Source organism: Sinohyriopsis cumingii, chromosome 8 (genome assembly GCF_028554795.1).
Source record: "Sinohyriopsis cumingii isolate HCF-2022 chromosome 8, ASM2855479v2, whole genome shotgun sequence".
In the NCBI taxonomy this organism is placed as follows: domain Eukaryota; kingdom Metazoa; phylum Mollusca; class Bivalvia; order Unionida; family Unionidae; genus Sinohyriopsis; species Sinohyriopsis cumingii.
Genome location: NC_142968.1, coordinates 56,916,797 through 56,932,014, shown reverse-complemented (window position 1 = coordinate 56,932,014; position 15,218 = coordinate 56,916,797). Strand labels below are relative to the sequence as shown.

The following is a 15,218-nucleotide window of genomic DNA, read 5'->3' as shown; positions in this document are numbered from 1 at the left end:
TTGCCTAACAAAAGTTTGATAAAAAGTTGTTGCATTCAAAAGGAGTTTTGAATTGTTGTTTGACAATATTTGACCTCGGTAAATCTTTAAAATTTGTAGCAAAGTCACCTGTGTTTTTGATCATAACATATTAAAAAATTTTTTATTTTCCTATCAAAATCTCTATAGGCCAGTTAAGATAGAAAAGTATGGACATAGGATTTTGTTCCATTCTTAGCTCAGACAGCCTTTGGGCAAAATGAACTAATGGTATGGCCCTGCTTCCAGCATATAACGTCAGTCATGCTTCGTCCATCAACTTAGCAGACCTGTTATCAGTTTGAACAAATGTCTTTGCCAGTTTTGCCCAAGTGAGATATAAATGCTTCTTAGGACATGCTTTATCAAAGTTTGTGTCGGGGTATTTCTAGCATTAATGTGTCTTCCATAGCAACCATGTGGAAAAACTGCAAATATTTTCTTCCATTATGTATTGTTATTGTAACTAATATACTTTTTTAGAAAAGCTATCACAGAACACATTTATTTCAAGTACATTAAAAAGTCATCATAAAACGAGTTTCTTTCCAATACATAAAGAAGCTATCATAGAATAAGTTGCTTTCTAAAACTGTCTTATGTATATTTGATTTAAGTGTTTGTAAGTTTTAAAATCTTTCTAGGGGCCCCGAGTGGCCGAGTGGTCTAAAGCGCTCTCCGTTACAGATCACTGGCATCTCACCTCTGTCTGCGTGGGTTTGAGTCTCGGATTCAGCCTATGTGGGTATGTGAGAAAGCTTGCCAGTAGCTTCTCGTGGGTCAGTGGTTCTTTCCAGGGTTTTCCTGGGTTCTTCCTCCACCATTAATACTGGCCGCCATGTATAGCCTATCATGTGCTGAAAAATGGTATTAAACCCTACAACAACAACAAAAATCTTTCTATTTTTTTTTATTTTATTATATGTCAAAATAATGTAGTTCTGTTTACTAGGAACTCATACTTTTTCCAGAAAATAGTTTGACCTTTCTGTAAACATAAAGACTGACCTGATTCCCAACCTTAATTCAAATTGAGTAACAGTCACATCAACAAGTACTGTTTTTAAATTCATTTTTATTATGGGAGTAATAAGAGTGAGATTGAGGTTGTGTTGGATACATGATAAGAAGAATCTAATCATCAAAACCTTTCACATTTATACAAAAGATACCAGTGGACCATCTAGTCTAGCTGAAATTATTTGAAGCAGAAACATAATTAATAACATGTCAAATACTACAAATTTGTGTCTTTTTTATAAAATATAAGCTGAAAACTATCCTTTTCTATGGGGTATCTTGCAACTTAAAGCACCAACCTTATTACTACTTCTGTCTTTGAGACCAATGTATCTCATGTCAGTGAAACCATGGCCATTTAGGCCTCTTGATAACACAACTGGCTGTTAAGTCCACATGAGATTTTAGTATCATCCTTTGTCCATTATACATCACCATCAACTGTTATATAACAACTTATCAATACACTGAGACCGCTTCGGTGGCCTAGTGGTTAGAGCGTCCGCCTCGGATGTGGGAGGTCATGGGTTCGATCCCTGGCCGAGTCATACCAGAGACTTAAAAAATGGTACTAACAGCTGCCTCGCTTGGCGCTCAGCATTAAGAGGTTAGTGTTAGGACTGGTCGGCCTGATGTCAGGATAATGTGACTGGGTGGGACATTGTGCTACATGTCTGTGGCATGATGCCCCAGTGCTAGACATCACTATAAACTGCCACATTGCAGACATCGTAGCGATATGACTGAAAAATTGTTAAAGCTACGTTAAAAAATCAAAATCACATCACATCACATCAATACACTGAGTGACCAGTTTGCATGATTTTGCAGGGAGCATTATGCTCTGCACATCAAGACCTTTCAGATTTGTTCAGTAGATGCAGATTATGCAAATTAATATTGTCCCCATTACTAAAAATAGACACATCCATAAGCAACTTCTCAAAAACCTTTCATCAGGATTTGACCAACCTGTGACAAACCATCCAGATGTGAAGGCCTTTCAAGTTTGTACAGATGATGCCAATCTGTTATCAAATATGACTATAATTTCTCAAATTAGAAAATCTTTAAAATGCTTCTAAAAGAAAAATTTAACAGAATTTGACCAAATTTGACAGAAAGCATCCTGGCTTGAAGACCTTTATATATTAGTATGACTGATGCTAAGAATAGAAGAAACCTTTATGGTACATTGGGTCTAATAATCCATTATGTAGTCCTCATTGGCAGAGAACAACAGTTCTTAAACTTCTTGCATGTGCTTCTAATCAAAGGCACTTCCAATGCAAACAGTCTCTGCATTAATTTTGAAAGCAATGCAGAAATTGTACAGTGTTCAAGTTAGGAATGAGCAAAATATTAGCAAACAAGGATAAGAAATGTAGATCAGAAACACACAGACAAATGGAAGAAAAGTTCCACGGCGTACTCAGTATAGCAAAGAGTTATTGCACATTTTTTTGAGAGATGAAATTACTCCACTCAGGCTGACAGTATTAATCAATTTTAGAAGAAGAAACATGGCCCCTCAGCCCCCGCAGTTGAACAGCCAGACCCTCAGGAAGTGCAGACTATCCTGGAGAAGTTCCGTCCCCCTGATTGGTTGACTGATACCATTCCACGCAAGACACCCTACTTCCCTCAGATGGGAGATGAGCTTATGTACTTCCGACAGGGTCACGAGAATTATGTTAATGCTGTGAAGAGACACAATGTTTATGATATTGGTGCAAATCATAACCAGCCATGGCACAAGAATCCACACCTCAGGGTAAGAGTAACTTTTTCTTTTAGTTGCATCAGTATATTGTGAGACAAGGAATCACTTTTCTAGTGGTTTTGCCATTTTTATGGTCAACATTGAAATATGTGCTTAAAGGTAAGATATTGGATATATGTATATTAAGCATTTATATTTCCAGTACAATTTATTCCACCATAATCATTAAAAATCTATGTTAAAGTTAATATAAAGTGACTAGTCCAAATTTACAACTGCCTTATCTCCCCTGGCTAAGGCTCTGGATACAATTTCACAAAACACAGGATGACCAGTTTTTAAGATTTTAAGATATTGCCTACAATTTTTTATGTGATTACAGGTATTTCACTTACAAAATTATGTACTTTTTCATACGTTTCTCTTACATTTTTATGTAACTTTACAGCAGCTGTGAGGCAGGCATTTGTGCAAAGGGTTATTTTTTGATGGTATTTCTGTGGAGAGAGCAGGTTATTTGAGATGCTTTCTGGCATTCCAGTACATGCCATAAAATAATCTTGCTCTATCAAAGCTATTTTAAAACATTTTTGTACATTTTCCTTAAAAGAATGTCATGTAAAAATTCATCTGTGTAACAATACATTTTACTTTTGTTGATTGTCCAAAAATATAGAAGCAAATAAGACACTCAGAAGAGGATAACAAGTGAATAACATATATTTCATCAAGTGGGTGAAAAACGAATGGCAAAGCCACTTAAGTTTTTCACCAACAAGAGATAGAGGGGCCCCAACAACAAAAACACCAAGAAGAAATATATCCATTATTCGCTGATAGCAGGCACATTTTCATTTTAGAAATATGTATGACAGATCAAAATCGACAATGTCTGCAGTTTAACAGATTTTCTGCTGTATTTTATGAATATTTGCACCGAAAATATAAAAAAGTAACATAATTCTCCTTCCCAATCCAAATTAAAAGATTATATTAGGAAAATAAAAAAACAAACTTTGCACCTTGTTGGATTTGAACTTGGTTTGTCTTCAACTGGAAGTAGCCATACTTACCACTAGACTGTGCATTCATTGAAGGATAACTTCACATTTCTTGATTATAATATTATCAGTGTCTGTTGAGAGGCTGTGAGAAAATATCATTTCACTCCAGAAATTTCCCTCAGATAATCCAGTAATTCGTGACCTAGCATAAAATAATCACTAAATTTACTGAAATTGTCAAAAATCACTGAAGAAAAATTGCCCTTTATTAGTGGTTGCCAGGTTTAGGAAGTGCTGATGTGAAAAGAAACTGAGATGTAGAAAATTTTAATCCTATTGACTGGAAGTTCATTATGAAAGCAACTGTTCATTATAGTAAACATTTTATTCTATGCATTTGCATGTGATGCCATCAGCATTTACATATCATATAGGCATTTGTCTTTCATAAATGATAAAAAGATCAAAAATAATTTTGCTGTAAATGATGGTCATCATTATTATCATCATCATCATCATCATCATTATTGTCATTAGATAGTCTTATCCTCAGAAACTGGAATTAATGTTTTTATAATGGCTAATAATTATAGGTTAGTGTTTTGTATGGGAAAATATGAACAAGTTTTTCTGAGAAATACTGCACAACCTTGGGAGTGCAGTATTACTACGAAAAAATATGAGATTGTATTTGCCAATACAAATGTAGTTACTTTTTTATTATATACTCATTTTGCTTTTCTACCTAAGGCTTAATAATAAAAGGAACTCACTACAAGAAATGAAGTAATTGAAATTATGATGTATTCCAAAATAAATACACGGCTGTAAATTCATAAGTACACAGTAACAATATTAATGCACACATAGCACTACCCAGTGACCTTTGAATTTGGTTTCAAACTCCTCATTAGTTTAAAAATTATTCCCATTTTGTTCTACTTAAAATTCAAATTTAGATTCATATTGTGAATGAATGCACATTGAAACAACTTTTCCATTTTGTCTGGAATGGATGGATTTTGTTTTTCTGTTTGTGATGGATTGAATCTGTTGGGTCAGTTCCATGCAATGTTCTTTTGATTTGAGCAGTGGAGTGATCAGCATTAAATCAACTACACCTGTGATTCTGTTCTGTCTTTGATTGATTGGAATCATAATGTGGGGAAAATTTAAAGTATTTTCACATAAATTATTTAAAAAAATACACCATTAACATCATTTGTTTCATTTTGAGTGCAGTTAAGAGAACGTGATTTGAGTTGGAAATGTAGTCGAAATTACTGCACTGTTTTGTGGTATCAAGTTTTGGAACCCACAATATTGGTCATGTAATTCAGATTTGCAGAACTGAGAATGTACATTATGAGTAAATTCAAGTAAGTATAAATGTTAGTAGTATTATTGCCATTTCCATTACCAGTGAATGAAGACACATGTTTATACCCTGTCACTTGCATGCTCTTTGTTCAGTGGACCCCAGCTATTACCTGTAGTTACACTGTGAAAATTGCAAAGCAGCTGCTGTGTGATAGTCAGTGTGACCAGTGGAAATAAGACTACTTTGTCATCTTGGCTTATTGACATTGAGGTTCATCATTTTCTACCAAATCCTTGGGTTGCATTTTTTTCTTGGGTTTAGTGTTCTGACTGACTTGTAAAATGGTACATCTCTGATAGATATCTGATAGCCCTTAGCCTCAAAACATTTTGTATACCTAAAAAAAACTTGTGTATGATTTAGATTTTTAATGTAGCTTTAACAATTTTAGTCATATCACTACAATGTCTGCAGCGTGGCACTTTATAACCTCCCACACTCTAACCACGTAAGCCACTGGAGCAGTCTTGAAAAACTTCTGTGCAAGACACTCATTTGTGCAAGATACTTTTGTATAGCAGATTGGTAATTACTCTGTGATTGGTAATTACTCTGTGAATGTAAAAAAAATTTTCACAAGAAGACTTTGATGTCTAGTTGCTATGAAATTAAAAGTGTTCATATACAGCCATTGTGGCTACTATGAAGATATCTTAAAAATCTGATTATTGCAAATCGTTCTGTTACGTGTTTAGGCTTCTACAAAATGAATAAAGGAAAAAGTGAAGACAACAAGTTTTATAAAATTTAACAAATAATTTATTTCCCTAGACAACAAGGTAAAAATTAGAAAAAAAAACTTACGGTTCTACGAATCAAATCTAAAAGTAATCCAAGACTAATCCAAGAATTACAGAATAGAAGTCCTAGTAATAAAAAGTTCTAATGGAACTGAGTTCGAATCCCTATGAAATCCAAATTGGAAGGTGATGACATATGCTGTAGTCAGCTTCATACAGTTCTTTGCTGAATCACAGAAAATAGTATTCAGTGTTTGAATTATGTGTAAGTTTTGATAACAGTGCTTGTCCAAGAATTAATTTAGAGCACAAGTATTTCCATGGAAAAATAATCTCTTGGAATCCAAATAATTTGAAGAGAAAATAATTATCCCCAAACCTGTTCACAACATGAAACACTTTAACTTCTCAAGTGTTAAGGCACTAACAACTATTCTTTCTCAAAACATCAATAATAAATCTAGCTACATCGCAAAACAGATGCCCAGATGTGGGTCAGTCCTCTGGAAAAACCAGAGTTTGAAACCATTGCTACATGTTATTGGTCACATACTCCAAGCATGGCCTCAATTCCACTTTATGAATCTTACTCTGAGAAAGAATTTTTTGTTAAATTTAAAAAGTTGTTTACTTCAACGCTTACTGGTTCTGATTCAAGGTCAGGAACGAGGAACGAGGTCAGCATTAGATACAAAGTTTCTTTAATTATTTGTTTACAAAAAAACAGGTCAAACAGAACTGAACTGAATTTCTAGACAATGTCAAATTCAGTAAATAAATTACAATAGCATGTAATAGAATATTTTAAAAAAATAAAACTAACAAACAGACAATTAAAGCGAATCGAATATAAATTAAATCAAATATACATAACAGTCCTAACTGGAAAGTGATATCAGTGTAGAGTTAGTCCAGAAGTAACGGGATGATCTCTAGTTAGTACTGAATGAAAATAGTGCTTACCTAAAATACTGTTGCCACAATAAAGATTAAAAATGTCTCTACTTCTCCTGATTGGATGGTCATTTCAGCATGGGATTTTCAACAAAAGTCTTCTAATGGTGTCTTAATTGGTATGGCTGCTACAGTGGCTAATTTGGAATGTTGTATTGCTCAAGAATGTCTGATATGGTTTCAACACTGCAGTCAAAAAGAAGAAATGGTCTTATCTTGAATTCCAGGATTTTTTTTCTTGCCTTAATTGTTTAAGGATCCACTCAAAGCAGATATCAAGTAGGATATGCCTAAAGATAACAGAAATAAATGTCACTGAGGCAGTAATGTTTTTTTCCTATCAGCACATTATGCTGAAAGAAATATTGTTGAAAAAGTTTGACAGAATGTGTTTTTTATGTACTACAGAGGCAGGATGCTCAGCATTCACTCCATTGCCTTTTCACCAAAAGGAGTATATTCAAAGAAGAAAGGAGATTTTTTAAAGTTAATTACATTTTCCCTAGAATATATGCTATAACATCCTCCCACACCGCCCCATGAATGCAGGAATCTTAGTTGACATATTGTTCAGCTTAAAACTGAAGCCACCTTGTGTTGGTAAGGAGGATGTAATGAGTAAGAGTTTCTTCCCTTGGTGTTGATACATAGAAAAGATAATATTTTCATCTTTTCAGATGGACTGGATTCTGGAGGTAGAAGAGGCTTTATTTCCTTACATTAATATGATTGAATAAGTGTTCTCAGAGAAATATAATTTAAAAACATATTTGCTTTCCAAATATACAAGAGACCAAACTATATAGTACTTGTGTTAACATTGCTTCTCCACCCAACAATTTTAAATACAATATGCCTTTTTACATTCAGGAACAAGAGTTTGTAAAGATAATTGGGATTAAATATGAAATCCGCCCACCCAGGTTGTGCTGCCTGAAGCTGGCATACTTGGATCCTGTAACAAGCAAGCCAAGTGGTGGAAGCTTCTCTGTCAAGTGAGTGCTTTTAATTTATCTCACCTCTGCAAAGTAGAGAGGATCTATATTGTACCTCACCTGATGTCAGCATTGGCATCCACACATACAAAATTCATGTACATATGTACACTTCAGTGCATGTCAACCATTTTTGCTTCCAGGATCCTAGGCACCAGTTTGGAGTCTTTCATAGCACCTACCTCTTGGGGAGGGGTCAAGGAGGCAAACATTGTACATACAAGTATATTTATTGTACATTCTTGGTTAAGTGTTTGAATTTAGCTCATTTTTTTGGCAAATCATGAAACCTGGTGAGAGGACACATCTTGAATAGTACAGCACTCATCACCAAAAATAGGTCACTGAGTTCCATATTTCATAACTGTCTTGTGTTCAATTTTTGTTTTGATGTTTATCAAGTAATGTTAATGTTTCATATAAAATTTGATAGTTGCATGTGTCACATTTTCTGACTTCTATTAAGTTTGCATTTTATTTTTGTGTGCATCCTTTTTGCATATTGTTGTAGCTGGAATCATGAAACTTGGTGGGGTACTATAACCTTATCACAAAGTACGTCACTGTGATCCATATATCTTGCTTCACAGACTTTGGGTTCAAGTTTGTGCTTTAACTGTACATACTAGAAAGAGTCGAGTAGAAAACTAAATGCTTCTCTGTTGTATGACATCTGAACAAAGAGGTGTCTGTGACCTAAATTTCACATTTTACGGGTCAAGTTAATTTTTTTAATGTAGCTTATGACCACACAAGTTTTCTGCCTGCTATATACATAGTATCCTATCTTGAAAATAGTTGAGTGAATGCATTACTTCCTTATTGCCGAATTAGGTTATTATGATCCATGTTTTGCATTTCACTGACTTGGATTAAATGTTTTGCCCAAGGTTGTTTTCTTGGGCATTATTTATGTTGTTGTTGTTGTAGGGTTTAATGCCATTTTTCAGCACACGATAGGCTATTTATGTTTGACATATGGCAGCCATCTTTAAAGTTTTGTAATTGCTAATCCTGTTATTGATGTGGGGGGTTTCACTGCAAGAACACTCTTGATGTCTTATTCAGGTCCTGAAATAAAACTGCCTTTCCTTTATGGCCACCTTGATGATGTTTGCATTGAAATGGTTTTTCACCCAAAACTTGTGATGTACTTGCTTGATATTCAATGAAAATGGTAAAATATTATCTTGGTGATGGCAAATGAAAAATGGTAAAATACTGTCTTAGTGATGGTAAATGAAAAATGGTAAAATATTATCTTAGTGATGGTAAATGAAAATGGTAAAACATCTTGGTGATGGCAAATGAAAAATGGTAAAATACCATCTTAGTGATGGTAAATGAAAAATGGTAAAATATTATCTTAGTGATGGTAAATGCAAATGGTAAAACATTATCTTAGTGATGGTAAATGAAAATGGTAAAATATTATCTTAGTGATGGTAAATGAAAAATGGTAAAATATTATCTTAGTGATGGTAAATGAAAAATTTATTCTGAATCTTGGAAAAAATTCATACAATTTTTTTATTATCAACATCGAAACAAGGCACTGATTCTTTGTATCAGCCACCCTCTCTTAATTCATCCATTATTACATTTATCTGTGTACAATATGCCAATATTTTATCCTGCCTTGCTTTGTTCAGATTTCTTGTTTTTAGAACTTGGTGATACTTTCTGTTGAAAAGTACCTTATAATGGGGCATTATTTGGGAATTTAAAAAAAAATAATATCAGTTTTGTTCAAAAATGTTGTCTTAATTTTTGGCTAGTTATATTTTAACAAACTCAGATGTAGAGAGGATATGCAGTCTAAGGCAGTATATTTTGATTGGATATATTTTTGCTGTCATATTCTTGGGAGACTAAACTGCTATAATTTCTCAGCCACTTAAAGTCACTGCTATTCATAGCAACTGTTACTATTTCTTCCACATCAAAAGCTATCTTGTGTTGAGATCTTCACTGTTGGGGTGAAATAATACACTTGTACCATGTATCATTACCGTATTTACCATATGTTTTCGGACTGCAACAAATAATTACTTTTTTTGTTGTCGAAATACATATTAAATTCTTTAATTAGGTGTCTGAAAACATACAGGTGAAGTTAGATGTATTCCCCCGTCCGTAACGAAGTTACCATTAGCTGACATGACGATGTGGTGCCATGAAGTAATACAAGTATTTTGTCTAACACCACAGAAAGGATAATGAATGAAAAACAGGCATTACTTGCCTTTTTTGTCTATTTGATACAAGTCCATCCCCAGAAAACACAGCCATACATGTATTAGAGCCACGATTGTGTGCGTATTTTCCAAAAGAAATGCCATATTAGTAATTTTGCAATCCACACTTTATCCCTCTGCTAATTAGTGATCATTAAAATCTACATTACAAATGCACTAAAGATTTATTTCTGTATAATTGCGATATTAATACAAACCAAATAAAAAGATTTTGGAATTTTCTTAAGATATTTATGACAGAAACATTTTAGTATCGAGAGTAGAAATACTGGTACATGTATGATGGCTAATCTTAGAGCACCAAGGGTGAGAGGCTTCATATGGGGTGAGTGTTGTAACCACACCTAGGATGGATAAAAATAACAAGCCAGTTGCAATATACGAGTTGGCATGTTTAACATGTTGGTATTGTTTATAAAATAACGGTGATCTATTTGTTGTGGTTCTTTCTTCGTTTTTTTTCTCACCTAGCCGAGGGTAGCTTCAAAATGAGCAGAGCTTGCCAACTTGAAACAATCCACTGCTCAAAGATTGTTTTGTTGCATGTCAGAGATTTCAAGGTGTCTAGGTGATAATTATTAATAATATAACTTGTGGGATTTCTTTGACAGATGTGTTCAGAAATAAAAGGCAGCCATCCGGATTTCATTAAAAGAGCACACAATGTACTGAACATTTAGCACTCACAATCAATATTTATCATCTACAAAGAGGTTTATTACCTGTAGAACAATACCTATGTTTAAACCTTGGTATATAATGCCTCATGGATAAGGGTTTTGTTTTGTTGCGCAATGCCAATGAATTTTAGTAATCCATACCGACTCTCTGATGTAATGTTTAATGATATAAAGCAGGGGTCATGGTTTCTAATCAAAGCCATAACTGTCCCACCAGTTTGAAGTGGTTTTGTGTGTAACAATGTCTACTCTGACAACCAATCAAATTTTTGTTAGCCGAATCAAGCTATTAAAATACAAAGTATAAATAAAATACCCACCACTATCAAAAGTTTATATACTGGATAGCTGTTGTTGTGAAACATAATATTGTTAGGACTGTAATAATTTTAATGATTACATTTATCATACGTTATGTAGCAAGTGAGGAGGCACTGCCTAGTTCGTGGAGGGACTTTCCCTTGCCAAAATCGTTCCAAAGAGGCCAGTAGGCCATCCACAGAAGCGACCTCAAATTAATGATTCTAAGGATGCATCACAAAAAGAACCACCTACGAAGAAAGCTGCTCTAGATGACAAGTCTGATTATCTTGAACCCGAGAGTGCTACACATGGTTCTGTATGTGGCCACTATAAACATTATACATTAAAGCAAAAGCAGGATATCATTAACAATGCAAAACTTCTGGGAATTAGACCTACAACGGAAACATTCGAGATTCTGAAATCCACGGTGAGTACCTGAATGAAAATTGACTTTTCTGCAGATCTGAACTGGAATGGACATTTGCCTAAGTGTGGATGACCCATTTTATATGGACAAACTATGGATGATAAGATAGCTCAGTGGGTGCCCACTCAGTGTGACTTACAAATTCAAGTCATTGTTGAGGGAATATGTATATTGCGAGGAAGCTTGTCTCAACAGACTTTCAGGAGAGCAAATTCCATGCCAGTCATTCTTGGGGAGAGCATTTCATGAAAAGACATGGGTTTGTGCTCAGAAGCAGGACCTCTCTTGCCCAACATTTACACAAGGATTTGGAAGAAAAGATTGCTTCGTTCCACAAGTTTGTGATGGATAGATGTGAGGAGGACGAGTTTGACGATAAGTTTATTATTAACATGGATGATACACCAATGTACTTTGATCTTGTGCCAGGGAAAATGGCAGACAAAAAAGGAATCAAATTCATTCTGATTCGTACAACTGGAACAGAGAAGAGACACATTACTGTCATTTTAGCCATTGCAGGTTCTGGCGACATATTACCCCAAATGATTATTTTCAAGGGAAAGAGACATCTAGATCTGATGGCACAAAAAGGGTGGATTATCACAGTTCAAGAGAAAGCATGGATAGACAAAACACTAATTTTGCGATGGAGTGAAGAAATTTATTTGCCATTCACCAGAAGAGAGCGATCACTATCACTTATGGACTCATTCCAGGCTCACATCACTGATGGCGTGGAGAAACAGTTGCGGCACAGAAATGTTCTGCCGTCAATAATACCAGGAGGCTGCACATCCAAGTTGCAGCCTCTTGATGTGAGCATCAGTAAACCAATCAAGAGCTACCGCTGCCGCAGCTGGATGGAATACATCAGGGATGCTACGAATGCATTAAAATCATCTAATGGAAGCAACAACGGACAGATCAAGACAGCCAGCAAACAGACTTTGGACTGAGTTGTAAATGCCATGGACACATTGAAGGAAAAGCGCACAGTGATAATGAAATCTTTCAAGGGGTGCGGTATCAGTGTCAATCTAAACAGAAGTAAAAATGCGCTGATCAGAAATGACAAACAATTAAACAATATGGATGATGATAGTGTTACAGAATTTGAGGGCTTTTTGCCGGAGGACCTAAAAAAGGCTATGGACAAGCTACTTGAAATTGAATAATATATTTAAATACATTACAGCATTAAATCATATTTCTTTTCATTCTTTGATATTGCTATTTATTGTGTATGGCTTAATATAAAAATGTTTATCTATCAGTCTATCAATCTATCTGCATACATACATACATACATAAGATTAAGAATTTTAAATTATATTAGTTCATGGAAGTTCATGATCACATTAAATAATTGACAACCAAATGAAGCAAATTTTTTATCAGTTAAATTAACGGCAAACACACTGTGAATTTTACATTAAAATGACGCAGCAGATCTTCCTAAATTGTGTCTGAAAACATAAATTGTAGAAAAAATTATAGCTGAGCAGCATCTTAAAACTTACAAGGCATTTAAATATTATATTTCCCAAAACAAAATGGTGTCTGTAAACAGTGTCTGAAAACATACGGTAAATACGGTACATTTCCAGAAACACTATCTAGACTACAGTATATATTGTAAGCTTAAAAAGTAGAATCATCATAATGCATTGGAGTCCATTATTTTAACTTGTGTCGCTGTCAAGTCAATGATGATTATCAGTCAGAATGTTATTTGAAGTCCAGATAGATTGTTTATGATATGATCTACAATACTGTAGCCTCATGCAACAATACTGAAGTGCTTTTTGCTGAATCAAGTTAATTTTATTTTGATTCTCTAGTTTCTGTATTGAGATTTATACTGCAGCTACAAAAACAATGACAAATCATTTAACACTTACAGCTATAAAAAGTACTTCAAGTTGATAAACTGTTTTGTACATTCAACAACTGTTTTCCTTTAACAACTATTTGCAGGTATCATGACATGCCTGATGTCATAGACTTCCTGGTTCTGAAACAAATCTATGATATAGCCATGAAGAGGAAGTGGAAACCAGGCAAGTTTAGTGACAGTGATATATGTCTGAAATTGGACATGAGAAGATACTGAAATAACAAATTTCCACCAAAGATTTTTTCTCTATCATATTCACTGCCATGCATATTATTTCAAACACCTATTCTGTAATAAAGCCTCTACTGCCCCCCCTTACAGAACCCCTCCCTCTCTCTCTCTCACTCTGTATCTCTCCCTACCTCCCTCTTTCTCTGAGAAACACATTCGTTAACTTGTTTGTACAATAACACCGCATGATAGATGATGATCTTGTTCTATTTTCAACTTTGATACTAGTGCAGGATAATGTTGTTATACAGAAATAAATCTGGTTCATCTACACACTCTATACCCCCTCAAATCTGCCTTCCCATAATGTACCAGCAGATCTGGGTCAATGTAGTTTTGTTAGAGTAAATAGTAGAACAAGCAGCATAGACCCTGATCTGCCATTGCTTTATTTGAAGGCAGATTGGGGATATGTAGTGCGCAGTTGGATACGACTTATTTGATGTCCATTCATTCAAATAACATTTATTAGCAGTATTATCTTTCGTACAATAATGGAAGGTTAGATTAATCTGATGATTGAACATTCCGATTTATTGATACCATTCAAGTACATGCTATACATTCAAATACAACTCAGCATTTTTTAAATTAAAAAATATTTGTTTGCATCCATGTTTGAGCAAAATAAAAGCTGTCCAAGATACTGATATCATTATTTGATGCAAATTTTATTTTAAGCTAATATTAATACATTGTTAGGTGATCGTTTTCGATCAATGATTGATGATGCCTGGTGGTTAGGGACCATTGAAGCACATGTGCCATTACAAGCTGAGTTTCCTGACAGTATGTTCCAGTGCTTCCGAGTTCAGTGAGTAATTGTTCATTTTTTAGAATTATTAAAAGTTTATCAGTTTTATGCAAATCATATCACAGTTGTGGTTGCGGTTTTATCACAGTTGTGGTTGATATCTCACCTCTATCCAGACCGCTCCAGTGGCCTAGTGGTTAGAGTGTACGCCTTGGATGCAGGAGCTCGATCCCTGGCCGAGTCATGCCAAAGACTTATAAAAATGGTAATAACAGCTGCCTCGCTTGGCGCTCAGCATTAAGAGGTTAGTTTTAGGACTGGTCAGCCTGGTGTCAGGATAATATGACTGGGTGGGACATCATGCTACATGTCTGCAGCATGATGCCCCAGTGCTAGACATCGCTATAAACTGTCACACTGCAGACATCATAGCAATATGACTGAATTTTTTTTAAGCTACGTTAAAAATCCAAATCATACACACACACATACTCACTTTTATAAATGGTTTTTATCTCATCTAGCCACAAGACCACTGGAATTTATGGTGTGGCCTTTCAGCATTATGTGGAATTCATCGACCAGCCAGCATTCATCAACAAGTGTTATTTTGAACCTGTTCTCAAGATCTACTGCACAGGTATCAGCCAAACTTGGCACTAAGTATCCTGGCATAAAGGCCTTTCATATTTATACAAATGATGCTGATCTGTCATCAAATATGGGTATAAACCACTGAACAGAATTTGATCAGATTTTACAGAAAGCATCCTGCTATGAAGACCATTGATGTTTGTACATAGAGTGTCAATCTGCCATCAAATTTG

General features: G+C 34.8%; 1 protein-coding gene across 3 annotated transcripts in view; it reads left to right on the top strand.

Moving 5' to 3' along the window:
- Positions 1–15,218, top strand: part of LOC149793585 (bromodomain and WD repeat-containing protein 3-like) — a 108,333-nt gene that overhangs the window by 55,716 nt on the left and 37,399 nt on the right. For all 3 annotated transcript variants that reach the window (XM_089967545.1, XM_089967544.1, XM_089967543.1), the window contains exons 22-25: positions 2,552–2,812; positions 7,711–7,835; positions 13,487–13,569; positions 14,340–14,451. In XM_089967545.1, the coding sequence (XP_089823671.1) occupies positions 2,552–2,812; positions 7,711–7,835; positions 13,487–13,569; positions 14,340–14,451 (581 nt within the window). The remainder of the gene's footprint in view (positions 1–2,551; positions 2,813–7,710; positions 7,836–13,486; positions 13,570–14,339; positions 14,452–15,218) is intronic.